The sequence below is a fragment of the Protopterus annectens genome, chromosome 3.part0 (genome assembly GCF_019279795.1).
Source record: "Protopterus annectens isolate FY-2018-M chromosome 3.part0, PAN1.0, whole genome shotgun sequence".
In the NCBI taxonomy this organism is placed as follows: domain Eukaryota; kingdom Metazoa; phylum Chordata; order Ceratodontiformes; family Protopteridae; genus Protopterus; species Protopterus annectens.
The window spans coordinates 1,618,014,109-1,618,035,851 of NC_056731.1; the positions used below are offsets into that span (position 1 = coordinate 1,618,014,109).

The 21,743-nt window shown below is 44.4% G+C and overlaps 1 protein-coding gene across 1 annotated transcript in view; it reads right to left on the reverse strand.

Moving 5' to 3' along the window:
• UBR5 (ubiquitin protein ligase E3 component n-recognin 5) overlaps nucleotides 1-21,743 on the reverse strand; it is a 3,965,620-nt gene that overhangs the window by 1,702,563 nt on the left and 2,241,314 nt on the right. The window contains exons 26-27 of the mRNA XM_044065648.1: nucleotides 1,558-1,653; nucleotides 951-1,074 (exon numbers count right to left, since the gene is read on the reverse strand). Coding sequence (XP_043921583.1) covers nucleotides 951-1,074; nucleotides 1,558-1,653 — 220 coding nt within the window. The remainder of the gene's footprint in view (nucleotides 1-950; nucleotides 1,075-1,557; nucleotides 1,654-21,743) is intronic.

The window sequence follows — 21,743 nt, forward strand, 5'->3', positions numbered from 1 at the left end:
AATCTATTTTAATCCATCACAGAATAAACAAATACACATCCAAGCAAAAATAATAAATGCATACATACATTTTTTGAAAAGGTGCAGCCTTCATTAAAAAAAAAAAAAGCCTTCAAAAATGTACTTCTTCCTATTTTGTTAAACACTGGCAAACAAGTGCGACCACCCCCAACCACTAGCAGCAAGATGTCTGCTGGACTTTCTCAGGTGCTAGAAAGAGCACAGGTGGGAAATCCCTAAATGAAGGAAGAAGATGGTCAATGTATTCAATGAAGAGAAGACCTTACCCACACAGTGACATATTTCTCATCACGTTAAAAAGCTTCACTATGTACTGACAGTGGCTATAATTGTCTTTCCCTCACTGCAGGACAAAAAAGATGAACACAAAATACGTCCAGAAGACAGAGGTTGGGTGGTAGATTTTTTTTTTAATATCACTTCTCTGCTTTTGACATATACCTCTAGTTTTTCAGTTTAAGAAAGTTAGCGTAAAACTACATTTTGCTGTATTATTTCTGTTACTTTTTGTCCAATAATAAATATGTTGTGCTATGTAACAGATTGGCTTTGTTTCATCTGAAACAAAAAGTTTGAAAATAGAAATTAATGCATTTTTGAAGAGCCTCTACTAGAAACAAAGACACACTCTTGGACTAAAAAAGTCTAGACAACTCCTATGGGGAAAAAAAATCAGCACACTAGAAACTACTTCAGAAACCACTAATAAGGTGGGATAAGCCAAACTAATCTCATTCATAAAGTACTATGTATGTACCATGTTAGCACTAGTCCTTGTAGCACACTTTTGGCTCTTACTACACTACGTTCCTTTGGGTCCAGAATGCAAATTAATACTGAAGCATTAGGGACTGGGCAAAGAACGCACATTAATACTGAAGCATTAGGGACTGGCCAAAGAACTACAATAGCTCTAAACTCAAACTCACTTTGCAGACAACAGTTCTCGAAGATAAGGCAGTAAAACTGTACTATCACACAGCAACTTCAGTATCAAATGAGCATTTGCCCTCCGATCTTTTGATTCCAGAAGAGACTGTTCAGATGAGGGACCTGTAACAAACAGAAGTTATTTTAAATAAAATAAAAAAATAACATAGAAAGATTTCAAAATATAAAAACCCATTACAATACATCACTAACTGTTAAGAACCCAGAACATATTTCTGCTATAACTAATGGTATGATTAACAAGATCCTGGGTTAAGCAAACAAAAGGTTCAGTGAGCTTGCTAGATGCAAGAAGACATTTTTCAAAATAAATTCAAACTCAACTTGATAAACATTGACAGCACACACTAAAATCAAATCAAAATGAAGAAATTATTTCAAAACAGCCTGTTAAAAGTCCATTTCCTTAAAGGCATAGTTCTTAAACAATGATGTTATCTATAGAAGAAATCAAATCTAAAGACATTAAACAATCTCAAAAGCCAAAAAGAGGTTTTACTAAAAGCTAGGATTTGTAGCAAGCCCGTCACCAAAGAAAAGACTCTTTTCTGTAGCATACAGCAGAGTAAATGTTCAGGTTCTCACCTGGGATAGTGGCGGTAACAGGTCCTTGGCCAGTGCCAGTCGCTGCTGTGGTAAGAGACCCCACAGCGGGGGCCAGGATAAAATCAATGTCACCATCTTTCAGTAAACAGAACAGCAGGATGGACATCAATACCAAAAAGAAAAGTAAAATAAAAAGAAGAAAAGAAAAAAAAAAGAAAAAAATCCCTTACAAAGAGCTCTGGCTACAATACCTACAAACAAGACTACATCAGGTCCTATACATGGAATTTTTTTCTATACTATCAGACTTGTACTCTAGCACTGAATGCATAACATGACCAATACATTTCTTTATTACACAACACACCATAATATGGCATTTTAAACAATAATATCCATTAATGGATTAAAACTGCAAGTGTAAATGAGCCAGAGTGAGTGTAAGCATGTGGTCTGTTGCATAAATACAACATACATGACAGCTCATTTTTTAAAGAAAAATGAGTGCTAAATTAGAATTCCTCATTTATTCCCTGAAAAGAAGTAAAATATAGTGTGAAGAACTCAACGTAAAGTACAGCTGCACAAGCAACTTACCATAACCGCACATGTGTGAACAGATCATCTCTGTAGTAGTACTCTTCATCCAACACACTTGCCAAAAGAGGAGACTTGCTTCTGACCCTGTAAGCTGGATGTCCACAGCTTTTGCAGACATCCTCCTCAAATGAATTTCCTCTTTACCTGATGTCAGGCCAATGTACAGCCTATAAGGACAAGACACTTGTGCTACTACTATTCAATGCTTTCAAGCAAAAGAATGTATTCAGAAATGTGCTTTCAAAACGGACATGGTAAATCCCAAGTTTTTAATATGTGAAGCCCTCAAGGGCCCCTAGCCTAGCATCCCTATATTTTTTTTTATATAGAGTTGATCAAAAAATGACATGAGCCCCTAAAAATTAAGGACAGGTGAAAGAGATACCAAAATGAAACATCCTAGGTCTCTGGTTTGTAGTACAGACTGGAAACATTGGCATGGCCTGGATGGGAGGAGAGGAGGAAACTTACAAATGTGACCCCTACTTGAACATTTACTGTTACTGTGAGTTGTTCATGTGACTGTACTATGTTCATAGTGGGGATCACTGGTGAAGTAGTATTCCTTATCCATGGGAGCAATACCGATGCAATAAAAGGAATTTCTTGAAGTAAAAGTTAAAGCATGCCCTCCACAACAGCAGAGGCAAACTTGCCTTGCTCTTGGATTAAATGTTGACAAAGTAATGTTTAGAAAAAATACTCATGAAAAAAGTGGCTACTTAAAAAATGTCTAAGCTGACATGTTTTTGAAAAATGCAGTTGTAACCACTGCCAAAGTAGACTGTATTCTGATTAGTGCCCCAATAGTGTATTTACTGGTAGAGGAAAATGCAAACTACATGAAAATGGTCTGTCTGCAATCTGTTATACCCACAATGGCTGACAAAGTAAAATCAGAGTTGGCCCATCTATCTGGTACAACTTGTTCTGTCATTGTTATACCTCTGCTGTCTGTTGACATACATAAAATTCTGGATTCTATCCCTTTTGTTTTGATTAGGGAAAATGGGTAACAAACTTGACAGTAGAGTAACAGTAGACAATCTACCTGGGCTTCATGAAGTACTCTGACTTAGTCCCACACCAGAGGCTGATAGGAAATCTGGAAAGGCTAGGAAGATGACCAAGACTGTGGAACCACAGAGCTGCATGAATGAAAGGTAGGATACAGAGGGTTATGGTTACAGGTACAGTATCAGAAATTGGGAGAGAGACTACTGCAACACCACTGGGCTCTCTCCTGCATCCAACTTCAGAGTGTTTGTCTTAGATATATATGAGATAAAAACAGGATCACACTCTTAGCTAATTGCACAAAGCTGCAGCAATAAAGGATGTGGGAAGAGCCTAGTAAAGGATATGGAAAGGCAAACAAGCATGTAGAGAAGGTGAAGTTGAGGTTCAAAGCAAGGAAATGCAAAGTAATCTACTTACTCCACAACAACCCTGGTATAAAGTATCAGCTAGAGGGGTGGGGCTGATGGCAACATAATAAGAAAAGGATCTAGGGGTGCCGCTCACCTCTGCCTTTCACCACTGAGACTATCAGACAGAGTTTCCAGCATTATGACAACTACATAACTACCATAATCCAGTTAATTCCATCCATCCAATATGACTGATGGGCTAGAATCCCCAGCTACAGGACACTTGGGTTGCTTCATGACAGGAAACCTCTGAAGATAGTGGCTCCAAAGGAAGCTCTATACCTCGAGACAGTATCTAACTTGTAATATTTAGCAAAGGTATACAATGAAGACCATGTTACTGCTGCACAACTGTCATCAACTAAAGTAAGCTGCTGAAGTGGTAACAGATCTGGTGGACTGAGCCCTGGGTTTGCTTGCAAATGAGTGACTATTTTTTTTTTTTTTTTTTTTTTAACATTCATTCAATAAACAATCAGAAAGTCATCTAGACATTCGTGACTCAAAGGAAACAAAGTGCTGTGAGTCTTTCCTGAAGGGAGATGGGAAAAAAAAGGGGAAGGACAAGATAAAGGCTGCTCACAACAGAGTCAGTATTGGCAAGGGGCTCATGGGCAGCAGTGGCTTTTGCACCCCCCCCCCCAAATTACATCATGCCTGTTTTTTCTTTTCTCTCAAAAATTCTCTTACTTATACTGTCTTGACCTGCCTTTTTTTAAAAGAAAGGGCATTTCATTAACTATTTCCTACCGTACTTGGGGAGGGGTAGCTAACAAAGCTGTTTCACCAACTCTGCTATTAGTTTTACTGTATGTTCTTTCAGACTTCTTAAGATGGTGCTTAGAAGGCAGATCCTTCGCTAAAGGCATATCTAGCGGTTGCACCTACGTCTTCTGGCGGGGTAGCAGCTGCCTCCAGACATGCCCTCTCAGGACTGCCCAGTGGCTGTTCTTCGGGCATCTACAGAATCAGAGGCATACTTTTGGCAAATTTTCCCACCTTAACAGCAATCTTAGCCAAATTGCTTACACTGTCTTTTACACTCTCATCCAGGATTGCAGAAATCCTATATTTCCTTGGGTTGATTTCCCCTTGGTACATCAGAATATACATACGGAAACTGACAGTTCTGAATGCAAGGGTGGCAGAAGCAAAAAATAAAAAAAATTATTATAACAGTTGAATATCCTGCTGTCTGTATTGTTCAGGTGAGTATTCACACTCAAAGTGACCCTCTGCTGGCCTCCACAGACACAGCTTAGTCTGACAAATAACTCCTACAGAGGCTCTTTCATGCCCACTAAGTCAAGGCATCTTTCCTGGACTTTGATACTTTGCAGTCCCTATTTAAAAAGTTTCTACATTAATTTCAGGTTGGTACCATCTGAAGGAGAAAGCATCTTCTGCCCAAGCATCTCTGTATAGTAGTTTTGCACAAACATTTTGAGCTGCCTTTTGCTTAGGCTGCAAACAAATCCATCTCTGGAACACCTCACGAGTATCAGTTGTGCAACTATCATCTGTATGGGTCTTTCTCGAACCTGCTTACAAGATGCACTGCTAAACTCAAATGAAACTGACTGCAGTGTACCTTCTCAGCGGTAATTGCCAGCTGGCACAAAGGAAGTTCATCTCTTCTTGTTGATGCACCATCATCTTCAGGACAACTTTCTTCCAAAATGTACAGTTGTGTACACTTACCATAAATGTAGATGTTGGACTGTATTCACTGTTGCAGTCATCACTTGTGGGTTACCCCTGCTGGGTAGGCCTTGGCCGGCCCGAATAGCAGAATAAAGATTGCCCCTCCTGAAGGTCGCCAGGGACTGATGTCAGGTCATCAGTGGTATAAAGCAGGGGAGCCAATGCCATATCAGTTTTTCTTGCCCCAACCTATAGGAGCCCTGCCGAGAAGGCCTGAGGAAGGTCAAACTGGGAGATGCCCACAGGCAAAGACAGGTGTGAGGGAAATGGAGAGAAACAGAGGGGGAAGGAGGACTGCAACAGTGAATAACACTCAAAACATCTACATTTATGGTAACGTCTACACAACTGCACTATGTTCTTTGTGTTTCACTGTTGCAGTCATCACTTGTGGGAAGATTCTCAAAGCTGAAAGTAGGGTGGATGGTAGAAGGGAAGGAATAGAACAGGCTTGCACTGCTCTAAGCAGGACCTAGCATGCCCTGCAGGAATACAAAGGCAAAGCCTGCCCAGGTTTTGGAAAAAAGAAGCAACTGGTAGTGTCTGATGAAGATGCAGATGGAAGTCCAAGTGGCAGCTTCTAGGATGTCCTTGGCAGGGACCACCTCCCCTGAGGAAGACAGTGGTAGTAGATGCCCTAGTGGAATGGCTTTGGATAGGCTTGGAAGGAATTTTTCCATGGAACTGGCAGAAGAATTGGATACAGCTGGATATCCATTTATAAATGGTCTGCTTGGAAATAGATTTCCACTCTGCCTCTGGGGCGAAGCTGACCAGAAGCTGGTCAGTCTTTCTGAGAGACTTGGTTCTATCCAGATAGTATCTAAGTTGTTTGTGCACATCCAGTGAATGAAGTATTCTTCCCCCCCCCATTTTGAGCATTAGGAAAGAAGGTGGGAAGATGTATATAGCCTGATTCAGTGTTATGTCAGACACCACCTTAGGCATAAAAGAGGGGTTATTTCTAAGAGACACCCTGTCTGCATGGAAGATGATGAAGGGTTCAATGACCATGAGCGCCTGCAGCTCAGAAACCCTCCTAGCTGAGGTTATGGCCAGCAGGAAGGCGATCTTCCAACAGAGGTATTTTAGTTCTGCTGAGGCAGCTGGTTCAAAGGGAGGTAAGGTTAATTTTTCTAAGACATAGTTTAGGTTCCAGGCAGGAGTGGGTGGCCTAAGTGGCCTGATGTGAGATAGCCTTCTAAGGAATTGTTTTAGCAGGGGGTGGGAGAACAAAGGCTGCGCTGCATGGGAATGGGCAGAGATAGCAGAGGCATGAATTTTGATGGAAGAGTAAGATAATCCTTTTTGCACTAGCACCACCAAGTAGTCTAGAATCAGAGAGAGAGAGACGCAAAGAAGCTGCTTGTACCCTTAGTTTGGCACCAGGCATTGAAACTTTTCCATTTTGCAGAGTATGATTTCCTGGTGTTGGACCTTCTGGCCTCCTCAATTATATCCATGACCTGCTTGCTTAACAGTGGACTGGTATCCACCTTTGGGGTATAAGTCATGTGGACAGGTTGAGAGTTTGCAGATTGGGGATGCAGTACTGACCCCTTTTCTTGGGTTAGAAGTCCTTCTGTGAGAAGCAGGCTCCTGGGTGGTTCCTTGGTTAGGCTGAGTAGCAAGAGGTACCAATGTTGCCTGGGTCAATCTGAAGCAATTACTATAGCTCTTGGCCCTTCCTCCCTGATCTTTAGCAGTACTCTTAGGATCACTGGTGGGGGGGGGATCCCCAGTGGAAGGAGACAGCATACACTTTTCAACCTTTTGGGTGGAACTCCCTGATGCAGAATTGGTCTAACTGCCTGTTTTCTATGGATGTGAAGAGGTCTACCTCTGGGGTCCCCCAAGTTTGGGTGATGCAGAGGAAGGTCTCCCTCTGAAGCTGCCATACGTGGGGGTCCAGGACACTTCTGCTGAGGTGGTCTGCTAGAGTACTGTGCTCTCTTGGGATGTACTAGGCTATAAGATGAAAGCCCATCATCGAGGCAGTCTGCCAGAGAAGCATGGCTAGGCGACAAAGTGGGTAGGAATTTGTTCCCCCCTGCTTGCTGATATACCACATGACTAGGGTATTGTCTGTTTTGATGAGGAGCACCCCTAGTTTTAGGTGGCTTTTGAAGGTTGTGATCGCCCTGAGTACAACCATCATTTCCTTTAGGTTGATGTGTAGGCCTAGGTCCCTGAGGTCCCAAGTGCCTTGGGTGCACATGTCTTCTAAGTGTGCCCCCCCCCCAGACTTTGTCTGAAGCATCTATGGTGATGGTCTGGCCATGGGGAAGAATTAGAAACAGTAGGCCCTTGTTCAGGGTGCAAGCATCTGTCCACCATAGAAGTTCCTCTCAATCAGGGAATCAGAGGCAGTTGTAGCTCCAGAGACAGAGTACTGGCACCATAGATTTTTAGGTACCACTGCAGTTTTCTCATGTGTAGTCTGGCCAAGGGCACCAACAGGATGCTATGTACCCCAAAGCTTGAAGGAACTTCCTTGCTGTGAGGTGTGTTCTGTAAGCCAACTGGGAGAAATACTGGGGCAGAAAAAACTTTGTTTTTCTGGAGCGAGGAAGGCTCTTTGGATGGAAGTGTCCAGGAGAGCTCCCAAGAAGGTGATCTGTCTGGTGAGCTGGAAATGTGATTTTTTTTCCTTGTTGATGGCAAATTCCAGAGAGAGAGAGAGAGAGATAGAGTTTGGACAAAGTTGAGGTCTTGTAGGAGCTTGAACCCGGACCCGGTGCACTACAATCACAGCAACGTACCTCTACACCATCTGCACTCTTTCCTTGTTGTCTGCCTGGATGAGACCAGTTGTCCAGACAGGGGTAAATCTGAATGTTTATCTGCCTGCAGAAGGCATTGACAGGGGCCAAGCATTTGGTAAAATCCCTGGGAGCAACAGATGAGCCAAAGGGCAGAGCACAGAACTGAAAGTGTTGTGGACCTGCCCTGAAGCGATGGAACCTTCCTGCAGGACTTCCTAATAGTGATATGGAAGTAGGCATCCTTTAGGCTCAGGGTGACTAGCCAGACATTTGGGGACAGCATGGGCAAGAGTTTTTGGAGCATAAGCATTTTGAATTTTGGCACTTGCAGGGAAATGTTTAGTGTGGATAGATCCAGGATAGGGCACCAAGTGCCCTCTTTTCTGTGTACCAGGAACAATCTTGAATAAAACCCTTTTCTAGCTGGTTCCTGGGGTATAAATTCCATTGCTCCTTGAGAAAAGAGTTTCTGAATTTGGCTGAGGGCCTCTGCCTGCTGATTTGTTGGCATGTCTGGGTACCCTGTTAAGATTAGGTTCTCTTTGAAGGAGAATCTGTATCCTTGGAAAATTATTTTTAGGATCCATTAATCACTTGTGATGGATTGCCAGTGGTCTTTGAAAAGGGACAGCATTCCTCCTAACCTTTGGAGGGGGGGGGGTTGGGGCAGAGGGGGGAGGAGGAGTTATTGAAAGTCCTTAGGGTAGGGAGTGGACTTAAAACTCCTTGCCCTGGGGGCTGTATAGGTCCATTGTCTGGGCCTACGTTGTCCTTGTATTTGCTGCCTGGGGGGGGGGGGTCTGTCCCTGCGCCCTTTCCTTTGCACAGGCCTGGATTGGAAGGAAAGGACTAGTGCTTCGTGGGAAAGTTCCTGCTGAATCTGGGAGGTTGTACCTGGAGGAAATATTTTACTGTCTGCACTGATATGGCCTTATCTTCCATTTTCTTGAGCACCTTCTCCGCCTTAGATCCAAACAGGCAGTCCTCATCTAGGGGGGCGATTAGGAGTTTGGATTTAACGTGATCAGGCAGGGGGTGCTCTTTCAGCCATGCACGTTTCCTAATGACTGAGCCTTGCTAGAGGCTTCTAGGGCATTGTATCCACAGTGGAGGGAATGCTTTGTCACTTGAGAGCTGGAGTGTAAGAGTTCCCCTTGCTCGTTAGAAGTTGGAACTGTCTGGCAAGGAAGACATTTTCTGCTTTAATAGTTCCAAAGTATGTTGCTGATATTTTAACATATGGAACTGGCAGTTAAGAGCTCTAATTGCCAAGGAAGCAGAGGTGTATACTTTTTTACCCCATCTGTCTAGGGCTCTGCTATCCTTGTCAGATGGAATAGGGTCTTTGGAGGAACTGGCCTTGGCCTCTTTGGGTCCCTGGGTGATGACCTCTGGGTCTGCTGCAGGATTTCTGAATAAGTATTTGTGGGTGCCTGGCACCCAGTAGTACCGGTCTGGCTTTCTAGGTGGCGGAGGCAGGGCATCAGGTGTGAGGTTAGACTCCATGAAAACATCCACCACCACATCAAAAATGGGAGAAATGGTTAAGGGTTTGTGCTGGGGAAGTCTGGTTACCTCTGATAAGGGAGATAAGATCCTCAGCCATCTAAAGAAGCTGTTAAGACTGAGCAGGTTGGGCTTGCGGAACATGGTGACTAGGAATTGTTTTTCTAGGAGAGGTCTTGCTTTTAGGCCTCAGTGCTTCAATGGGTCTTAGCGCAGCTGTGGCCAGAGGTGCGGCCATCGGTCTTTGTCTGGCGTCGCTTATCCAAAAAGCCTCCTCGGAAGCCGGTGCCTGCAGAGGGCCTCTAGACCCAACAGCTTAGCTGACAACCAAAAAAATCAGCAGATTTAATCTGATCCAGCGGCGTACCAGACTTAGAATGGGTCTCAGTAGAAGCCTGTGGAGGTACAGCTTCAGGCATCAGGGGCTGCAGAGGCGCCTCACTGAATTCCGCTGTGCTGGTGGCTGACTTCAGGGTAGAGTAGTCTGAAGGCCTAACTTTCTATGGTCTGTCCCTTTTTTTTTTATCTTTTCGGGGATATCCACTGCATGCTGACCGATGAATGCCATTTTGTACGGTGAAGGACTGTCTTTGAAATATCTAGCTACAAATTCTGCTCTACAGCGGATAGTACTAGCGTTAAAGACAGTGCAGAACCAACATCCGGGGACATCGTGGTCTGGACCTAAACAGGTTACACGCAGGTTATGGAAGTCCCAGTGTGGTGTTTGTTTTCCACAGTGGAGACGATTATTTATTTTTTCGGACATCAGCTGGTGCAAGAGAAAGATTCCAAAACGGGGTACTTGGCTTTAGTTGTTTTCTACTTAACTCTGGCAGCAGCCAACCTATGCACACACAAACTGCTTTGGGCTCCACGGCAAGAAAAGACTGATGTAATGATGTCGGCTGCCCTGCTTTATACCACTGATGACTTGATGTCACTTCCTGGTGACTGGAGCCTACATGGGAGGGACAATCTTTTCTCTGGTATTCGGGCCAGCTGAGGGCTACTCAGCAGGAATAACTCACAAGTGATGACTCCAACAGTGAAACATGAAGAACAATCGGGCCCGAAAGCCTTCAGTGCCCTTACAAAAGCCATTACAACTTTCACATCTATGTTTTATCTTTCCTTTGAGCTGCATACCACAGGCCTTGGACCCCGAGGTTCTGAAAGTATGCTTTCCAGTCCAGGTCTGAAGTATGTGTTAAGGCCTGATTGAAAGGTACTGGTACCCTTAGCTTCTGTCTGACCTGGATGGATGACTACCATGATTCTTCAGGAATGCACAATAAGATGGGAATAATATCTGCCAGGGTCTGAGACTGCTGTCTCTAAACTGATCTGAGGTACCACTGGAGCTCTCTCATCTGCATCTTTGCCAACTGTACCATAAAAACAGTAACAAATTGCAGAGAGGGATTCTCTGGCTACAATCTTTTTCTCCACTGACATCTCTGGAGGTACCGTGTTTAGAGTTCCATCTTTTCTTGGTGAAGAAAGGTCTTCTGGCAGTTGGAGTCCAGAAGTGTCCCAATGTGAATGTCCTTTGTTTTGCAGTAAGATGCTGGAGGCAGACACTTGTGAAAACCCTGAATTCAGCAGTCAATCCAAAGGAATAAGAAACGTAAACTGGTAGTGTGAATCCCATGCCTCAAACTTAAAAGAGGAGCTTCTGGTCCTTGTGAATGTGAAGATAAAGAAAGACATCTCCGAGATCCTAAGTGCCCATCTGGGGCTGAAGATACAGTAACAGCAGGGCTTGTAATTTCAGCATTTTGAATATGGAAACACTGAGGTAAGTACTGAGTTTTAAAATGTATGGGACAAGTCTCCAAGACCCTTAGAGCACCATAAAAAGCCTTGAGTAAAAACCCCTTATTTTATTCCGGTCTAGGAACAAGTTCTATTATTCTTAGTGGTAGGAATCCATGAAGAATAGGAGAAACAGACTCAATTTGTCTTTTGACACATGTGGGATACCTGTCGGCTCTTTTTTCTTTATGAACTGCAATTTGCAACTTTGGCAAACGATATGCAAGACACATTTGTTCTTTGTAATGACCCCCCCCCCCCAGTTTCTTAGCCACTGTGTCATTCTTTGCATTACCTTCAACACTGGGATTGCGGGGGGTGATGCACACAGTCACTGCTACTTCTTAGTTGTGAAAGATCTCCAAGGTATAAACCTTCCTTTGTGGTCTCCCAGATGTCCTTTTCTTACACTGTCTTTTTGCCCCCCTTTCACAAGTCAATCTTTCACTTACCCACAATAGTAAGGGCCAGGTTTAGAGGGATAATATCTGTTGAACCTGGGCCTAGGGAGGGAAACAAGAAGTTATGTACTCACCATAACGTTCGATGTATGTAGTCCATCTCGCCTCACATTCTTACCCGTGGGTTCGGAGCCGAACTTGGCCATACTCTAGCTCGAAGTCTTTCAATTGGCTGCACTGCTCCCTTTCCCAGATCTTGTTTGCTGCAAGCTAATCATTCACTCCTCCACATACAACATATAGAGAAGAAAGAACATATTAACCAGAAAGGAATTTGAAACCATACCTAACCCCTAGGTCCTCCAAGATGGGGGAAGGAGGGGGGGGGGTAAGTAAGAATGTGAGGTGAGATGGACTACATACATCGAACATTATGGTGAGTACATAACTTCTTGATGTTATGTAGTCCAATCTCGCCTACATTCTTACCTGTAGGACAGCATCCCCAGAACCTGAATCCTGGGAGGCTCAGTGGAAAATACTCCAGAGCACTGTGGAACCAAAGGAAGACCTGCCTCTGGACACCAAATCTAACTTGTAGTGAATAACAAAGGTGTGAGGAGATGCCCATGTAGCCGCAGCACAAATATCATCCATAGACAACCTGGCCTGAAAGGCTGTAGATGTAGACACAGACCGGGCAGAATGAGCCTTCACTCGAAATGGTAAATCCCTGCCACCTGAAGCATAAATGAATGAAATACAACTGGAAATCCATCTAGACAAGGTGACTTTGGAAACAGGAGATCCAATCCTGTTTTCTGAAAATGAGACAAACAACTGATCCGATTTTCTGAGATTCTTCGTTCTATGTCAATAGAATCGTAATTGTCTGTGCACATCCAGCTGATGAAATCTAAATTCTGCCTTGTTCGTGAACTCTGGAAAGAATACAGGTAGTTCATTGGATTGGTTAAGATTACTGACGGAAGCCACTTTTGGTAAAAAGGAAGGGTTTGGTCTGAGAGAAACCCTGTCCTTATGAAAAATCAAGTAAGGTGGTCTAACTGAAGGCTTGAAGCTCCGAGACACGTCTGGTTGAAGTGATGGCTACTAAAAAGATTGTCTTCCAAGTCAAATATTTTAAATCACAAGTGGCTGCAGGCTCAAAGGGGATGAAGTGAGACATTATATAACAAAACTTAAGTCCCAAAGCATAGCTGGTTCAAAAACTGGAGGATGAAGCAGCATAGTGCCCTTCAGGAATGCCTTACAAAGTCTGTGTGCCATGAGGCTAGGCTCATCAGCAACGTGAAAAGTGGAAATAGCTGCCAACTGGACTTTAATAGTTGCGGCCGCTGATCCTTGGTTGGAAAGCATGGAGAGGAAACTCCAGGACTGACTAAATTGGAGCTGTATAAGGCTCAATTTGTCTTGCATGCGCCCAGATGGAAAATCTCTTCCATTTGCTGGAACAGATTTTTCTGGTGGAAGGCTTATGGGAGGAAGACAGAATATGAACCACTTCCGGTGAAAAATGATGAAGCCTGACTAATGATGGAAGTGGAGGAGCCAGGCTGTCAACCGGAGGGTCTGAAGAGAAGGATGGAGCTGCCCTGACATACGAGTCAGCAAATCTGGTTGTGGGTCCAGAATCCAGGGGGGCATCCAATAGGTTAGGATGGAGAAAGGGGAACCAAATTTGACGAGGCCAGTGTGGAGCAATCAGAATAATTTTGCTTCCCAACGATTGCACTTTCTGAATAACCTTTGTCCACAGAGGAACAGGAGGGAAGGCATACAGTAGACTGGAGGGCCAATCGTGAACTAGAGCGTCCCTGGGTGACTCCCCCTGAGGGGGGATAAGGGTGAAGTAGCTGCTGCATTTGGTATTGAGGGGGCTGGCAAAATAGGTAGCAGCAAGGCTGACCCCACCTGTGGAAAATCTGCTCCGCAACCTGATTGTTCAGGGACCACTACCACTCGTGAGGCATTAGAATAGCTCTGCTCAATCTGTCGGCAATCACATTGGACTTCCCCGGAATGTGCGTTGCTACAAGAAAACATTGGGAAGCCACTGCCCACTGCCACACTCGCATGGCCTCTCTGCAAAGGGGATACGACTTGGTTCCTCCCTGTTTGTTTAGATATCATACCACCGACATATTGTCTGTGTGGATCGCAATTGTCCCGAAAGGAAGAAAGCTCTGAAGTGTTTGCAACGCTAGTAGCACTGCTCTTATCTCCAGGACACTGATATGCAGATGCATCTCGTGTTCCTGCCACGTGCCTTGGACTGTCCTACCTAGATAATGCCCCCCCCCGCAATCTGGGAGGCGTCCGTGGTCACTGTGGCAACCGGAGGGGACGGAATGAAGGGTTTTCCCACGTCGAGGTTGCTGGTGTGAAGCCACCAGTGTAGATCCTGCTTGCACCTGTCTGTGATTATTATGAAATGAGGAGGAGGAAGATGTTGCAGAGACCACTGGGCGAAGAGTAGCCATTGAAGGAGCCTCATGTGTAGTCACGCCAAAGGAACCAGCATAACTGTAGCAGCCATCGTGCCCAACAATTTGAGGAATCTTGCCTTCACTCTTCTCCGAGGGAGTAACGCGTACACCTGCTGCTGTAAACTTTGAATCCTTTCTCTTGGTAAAAATGCCCTCATGAGCAATGTGTCTAACTTGGCGCCTATAAAGGTGACAAGCTGCGAGGGCAAAAAGGCAGACTTTTCCCAATTTAGAGTGATGCTTAATTGTTGGCACAGTTTGATCATGGCGTCTCTGATTTGTAGGAGTAGATGCTTGGGGGTGGCAGAAAGGAGCCAGTCGTCCAGGTATGGAAACACTTGGAATCCCTGACGTCTCAAGTGAGCTGTTACCACTGCCATGCATTTGGTGAACACCCTGGGGCCTGTGGTGAAACCAAAGGGCAGGGCGCAAAATTGAAAATGACTGGCTCACAGCTGGAAGCGTAAATGACATCTGGATGCCCTGTCCATCTTTTTACGGTAGTAAGCATCCTTGAGGTTGGAGCACATCCACATTTCTTTTCCCAACAATGGGAGAATAAACTGCAACGTGACCATTCGGAACTTGGACTTCTTTACATGGGTGTTCAATCTGCTGAGATCCAAAATGGGTCTCGGGTCCCCTGTTCTTTTCGGCACCAAAAAGAATCAAGTAAGTCCCTAATCCGATCTGGTCTGAGGGGACAGGCTGGATGGCTCCTTTTTCTAGCAGCTTTAAAACCTATGAAGCTGCGGAATCCCTTTGATTGGGTGGAACATCTGGGATTTTTTTGATCGGAAGGGGAGCTGAAGAAAAGGGAATGCGATATCCTCTGGAAATGATTTTTAATACCCACTGGTCCTGAGTTATACTTTGCCAGGCCTCTGGGTATAGTGAAATGCGACCCCCGACTGGCTCCGGAAGCGCTGGTAGGGAGAACCACGAAAGGAATCACGGTCTCCCTGGTTACTCGGGCCTCCTCTGCCCCTAGGGCAGCATCTACCAGAATTACCACCCCCTCCCCTGCCTCTGGAGGGGGACTTATCTTGTGAGTCATGAAAAAAATCTCTGCAATTTTTTGAACCACATCTTCCCACCCCTCTGGGTCTTGGGATAAGGCCTAGAGGGTAGGGAAAAATGGATTTCCACAGCAGACAGAGTTTTTCCCTCCTGCTCGCACCTAGTGAGTGTCCTTCACCTTGGTTCCGAATAAGGAGGAACCATCAAACGGAACGTAGACTTGAAGGCCTCCACGAAATTACAGAGGTGCATCCAGGAGTGTCTCATAAGAGCAACTCCCAAACTTGCTGCCCTACCCGCTCCTTCGGCTGCGTAGGAGATCAGCCTCATGGAGGAGTTAGCAATAGAGTTGAGGGTAGACATCTGAGTGTTGACCTTCTGATCCATCGCATCAGAAACATTACCCTGTAGAGCATCTCCAAGCTCTTTCAGATCATCTCTTTGGAGCAGTGTAAAATGAGATAAGTAATTCAGTGACCGCAGTGTAAAGGCCGCTGAAGAAAACATACGCTTCCCGTACCAGTCCATGGTCCTAGACTCCTTGTTAGGATGATGGACGGTAGACAAAGTCTCAGCCAGTTCCTTCTTGGTGGCCGCTGCCACCACCATGGCATCTACAGGGACTCCCTTGGATAGAAACTCTTTGTCAGAGGGGATAGACAAGAATTTGTTGGGTCTCCTGGGGACTGGTTCCACAGAGTCAGGGGTTTCCCACACCCTTCGACAAACTAGATCTAAAAGCTCGAAGGGTGGAGACACCCAGGAGGTGGAGGGCTGAGCCCCAAAGGCCTTCAGGAACACAGACTCCTCCTCGGAGGAACCTTTTTAGGGCCAGTCACCCCTTTGCTTCAAAATTTCCAGGATGTCAGAGAAAGAGACATCCTCAGAGGATGACTTGGGGACCCCTCCCGATTCCTCGAGGTCGGTGTCTGACGTGAGGGACTCATCTTTGGAATCAATGTGCTTCCTCTTGCACGTTCTTTTTTCTGGGTGGCTCCTCAGGCAAAAACACTGAGTGGCCCTCAGAAATATGGGGACCACTCATGGGGGTATCCTGAGGCCTTGGATCTCCGCTGTTGAAAGATAGAGGGCGATCAGAGACCCACACCGGAGCTGGAGAATGATGTCGCTGAGGACCTGGTCAGTGCGCTCCACATGGACTCAAAAGATGGCCCCCCCAGCTCCGAAGATTGACCAACCGTGGAAGACCTCGGAGCAGAAGGGACAAGGTCCAAAGCCGAAGCAGGGGTCAGGCTTCCCTGCGCCGAAGCACCGAGAGGGAGGCTAGGAGCCGAAAAGCAGCCCGAGGCCTCCCCCTAAGGTCCGACCGAGGAACCATGAGTCCTGGACCCCATGGACGGAGCCGATGGGGTCAGAGCTGAAGCCGGAGCCAATAAGCCAGGATGGGCCATCGGAGCTGACCTAGGGACATCAGACTGCACCGACCACTCCGGCTCCGAAAGCTGAGATTCAATCGGAGGAGGAAGTATCGACGCTGGCTGGGTGACAGGCTCCGGAGCCGACTGGGCTGGAGCCGAAAACAATTTTGCCAAAACCGGTGACTGGAGAAGTCTCTGCATCACTCTATCTACATCCACATCTGAAAGAGTCCTGGGGGACCTAGAAGATAAGGAAGGAGATCTAGACCCACCTCTCCGAAGGAGACCTACAAGGAGGAGAGACCGGCCTAAAATTTGGAGACTGGCTCCAAATTAGCACCTCCACAATTGGCTCCGAGGGACTTGGAGCCGAAGCAGATTCAGTCAATATACTAATTTCCTGCGGTTCCGAGGACAGTGGAGCCGAGGATGCCACAGTAGATTTCACTACTTCCTCCGGAGGCTCAGAGGATACAGATGGAGCCAGAGAACGCTTTTTAGCCCTAGAAGTTTTAGCCTTAGAGGGAGAGGACTTAAAGATAGAAGCCCTTCCCAAATCCTCCTCGAAGGAGGGTTTCTAAAGTCCTTTCAAAATTAGTTTGTTCTTCCTCTCCTGAAGAACACGCGGGCTAAATGCATGGCAAAAATTACAAGATTCCTGGAGATGAATAGCACCCAGACAATAAACGCAGTGTATCCATCAGTGATAGACATCTTATAACCACATTTAGTACACTTCTTAAAGCCCGAGGGCTTATGCTCTTTCATATCCTTAGACATGATGAGAGAAACGCCAACCATTAATAACAGTCAACCGTTAATATATAAAGTGCGGGAACTAAGCAAAACCACAACAGACAATTACACAAGAACTCTAACTTAATCGGTCTCAACAGGAACACAAGGAAAGACTAGGTCCTCTAATTTAAATGGTCCTAGCCCGAGGGATAGGTACCTACTAACAAGCAACACAGAAGAAGGGGCAGACTAGGTCCTCTAACTGAAACGGGCCTAGCCTGTAGGGGAAAGTGTTAGCGGGACACCACAAAAGACAATAATACCAGAAAAATATTTACCAAGGGTTAGACCAGTACACACACACACAACACACAGCTATGAAAATAGCTTTTCTTTTGAAGCAAAAAACTGTCAATAAAGACAAAAGAGATAGTTACCCACAGCCAAGAGCGAGACCACGTCCGAGCTATACGAGCGGCAAACGAGATCTGGGGAAAGGGAGCAGTGCAGCATGGGATACCTTCTTAGCCCAGCCAATTGAAAGACTTCGAGCTAGAGTATGGCCGAGTTGGAGCCGAGGTTCAGCTCCGAACCCATGGGTAAGAATGTAGGCGAGATTGGACTACATAACATCAAGTGTTTCACACAATGCATAATCTTACTCCCTTCCTCCCTTTTTCCTGAACACTTAATTAGTGGTTCCCCAAAGTACAACAACTTGTCAAGTGTTGCACTGAGAAGCACCATTAACCACACACAACACAAAAGACTATTTTGCCATACGAATCACAGTCAGGTCAAGTTTGAGCAATTTTTTCCTTAGGTCTCCATCCGACACCTTCCCAAACGTATTGACTTGATTGAGGATTTATTTGTTTACTTAACTTACCAAGAACAGCTAACTGAGGCCACAAAAATCCACTTTCAGCAGCAGCAGGGAAAAGCTCCAGCTATAACATTATAGAAAGATGTACAAAATTACAGATCATATACTTACAGCCCTGAAGGCTAGTGTGTCTCTGCTTTCTTTTTAGTGAGGCAGTACTGGGGGAGGGGGGGGCAGGAACCAATTCTCAGAGCTTTAGAAGGACATCATTGACAAACCCTACAATCTCTAACTCTGCATTTCAAACCTATGCACAACTGACAACTAACATGAAAGTCTTTCTGGGGAATCTACCTACCACAAGTGCCACTACGTTTCTTAGGCCCTGACATGCCATAAAGAATAGTCAGAAATCAGACTAAATAATTATAAGACTGTCCAAAAACCACCAGCTATCACAAAAGTAATGGGAAAATTACTTAATGAGCTCTGGAAGAAGCTAAACTATATCATCCGATTGATGAAATGAGACTGATCCATGTGCTTCAAATTGTGGGCAAGAAATATCTAAAATGGTGTGGGGAGAAACTGGTGTCACACTAGGCAAGACCTGACATTCCAGATGTACGGAAATCTATCATGCCTACAGGGCATACCTCTTAACTGGGAATCATCAAAAATCTGGACAAAGACCCAAGAAAAGTAGGTACAACTGGCCAAAAATCTGTACGTTGGTTAACATAAAATTTGTATACCTAATTATGTAACACCACATACCCTGATGGAATTGTTGGATATCAACTTTTAAACTGTGTCCACAAATGAGCAATATTCAAACAGTTTTTTCAAATTGCACTGAACAGTACAAACCTCTGTACAATGTAATGGCTTAATTTCAACTACATAGCCATAGTCTATTAACTGCCTAAGCATAACATTCTTTCCTGGATATGCACTAGGAAAACAATCTCAGTAGTTAATATCACATTAAGCTATTTCACCTGCTATCATTTGCTGAGACACCATCACTTTGTTCAAATAAAGGATGGTTTATATAGAAATCTGCCAAGTTTTGACAACATGAAAAATAAACAAGTCAGAACTCAATTATGAACACTTGTGAGCAAACAACTGTGCAAAAACACAATACTGGTATGGGGCACTAAATTAAAACGAGAAAATTCTGTACTAGCTTATATCAGCAGCTTCAGGTTCATAGCAATTCAGGAAAAAAAAGAAAGAATTTTTTTGAGATGCAGTGACTGTAGAATGACAAACAATGCTTCTATTTAACAAAATGTCCTGTTAGTCAAACTGTATTTGCAAATGAACCAATTTAATACAAAGTTCCGACCAAATGAAAAGCACTACCATCAAACCTCTTAGAGCAAGAAATCTGGCCAAAGCCACAAATAATAGGGGGACAAAGGCCCAAAAATAGGGACACATTTTAAATATTGCTCTTACAAACCTAGAAAGTTTACAGAATAACTGGGTTTGCATTAGCATGAATTTTCTGAACGATATGAAGTCTGAAAATCAAACGTCTGCCATTATTTTCAGCTCTCAATGATTTGCCAGTGATTTGCCAGAAAACTACAACTGTATGAGAAAAGGACCAAAAATGAGTCAAACATATGGACATTCTGTGAAAAGCTGGAGAGTTGAGAGCTATGTTGTTCAGTGTCACCTAAGCCTACTCTATCTTGTGATCTTATAACACACGCCTATAAAAAGAAAATGAGAGAGGAAGAAAGAAACACATTTCTGTGCACAGTACCACTGACAATTCAACAAAGCCCAGCCCTACAGACTGCCATTATTACTACTCATTAACATTTTCTCTCACCAGTCCACATCTCACACAACTCTCCATTGGTCCCTTTTCTGGTAAAATTCATTCTTCTTTTCTCCTCTTTCCTCTTTCTCACAACCTATTAAATGCTCTGTGACCCCTCATTTCTATCGTGCTCTTTACTAGGTGGATCTATTCTCTCCTTGGAAGCAATTTTCCACTTTCTCCACTCTACTTTTTTCTCCTGATGCACACTGTACTATAGTATATATCCATTGGATATATTTACAGAGGCATTTAACTGGCTACGGACCTGCCCTGAGCTCCCCCAATTCTGAACATCCTTCAGCTCAGCTCATCATTATGCCCATGAACCACTTTCTCAACTGATTTTGGTCATAAGACCTGCCCCTTCCAAATAAGTTTTTCCATGGCTAGGTATACCATGTAAATCACTGTACCTGCATATCTCAAGTGCAACACTGCTGGCACTAACTGTTTTCTTCTGGCAAAATTTGAGTTGCATAATCCTCCAGCAGTTTTACTCTTTATCCTGCCCGCACAGATCCTTTTCTCATGGCTGCCTGCTTTCCCTCTTAATTTATAGTGGTCAGATTTTACCAGTAAGTGACTTAGCTTATCCTCTTGCCTAGAGAGCCACTCTAACCTGTGCATTATTTAGATATATAAAAGTAAATAAGGGAGCCAACATATGTACCCACACCTTCATAAACGAACTAGATCCCCACCTAACAGACCTTTCATTTATCCCACAATGCAGAAATATTCCATTCACTCTATCTGCATTCCAAGTTTACTTGTTTTTGTTATAAAGAATCCATGCCAGCTACATTTCTGCCTCGTCTCCACATTTTCTATCTAGCAATGTTATTTTTAGTTGCATCTGATCCAGATCATACTGGATATCCTGTGCTGCTTTCTTAGCTTCACCATCTTCCAATCACAGGATGCCTGCCTCAGAAGAAAGCACTCCACATGACTTAAGATTTTATTAAGTGTTCCTTTCATTACAATGTACAGTTGTGTACACTTACCATAAATATAGATGTTCGAGTGTATTCACTGTTGCAGTCATCACATTTGGGTTATCCCTGCCACGGTAGCTTGCCAGAATACCAGAGACTTAGTATTTCTGCATTGGTTGCGGTCACTTGAGGACTGACGTCAGGTCGTCAGTGGTATAAAGGAAGGCATCAGGCGCCATTACATCAGTTTTTCTTGCCCTAACCTGTCAGGAGCCCCCAAAGTAGGAGGCCAGCCTCTGGTGATAGAACTCCAGCAGTGGAAAATAAATACCAATAGGTCCCTTGTAAGGAAAGGAGGGCAACAAGGAAAAAAAGGAAGAAAGAGAGAAAGGGGGATGGAGGGAGGGAAAATTACAGTTGTGTACACTTACCATAAATGTAGATGTTAGAGTGTATTCACTGTTGCAGTCATCACACTTGAGTTATCTGCCTGCAGGTAGCCCTCAGTCGGACGGAAAACCAGAGTCTTGGGATTTCTGCGTCGGATGCTGTCTCCTCTTCCATGACGTCAGGTCGTCAGGGGTATAAAACATGCAGTCGATGCCATTACATCAGTTTTTCTTGCTCAGATGTCAGGAGCCCCAAAAATTGGAAGCAATTACATGGTGTGGAACACCTCCAGTAAAAAGTAAATACCACTGCCATAAGATATGGCCAAAAAGAGGATAGGTAGAAGGTATAGAAGAG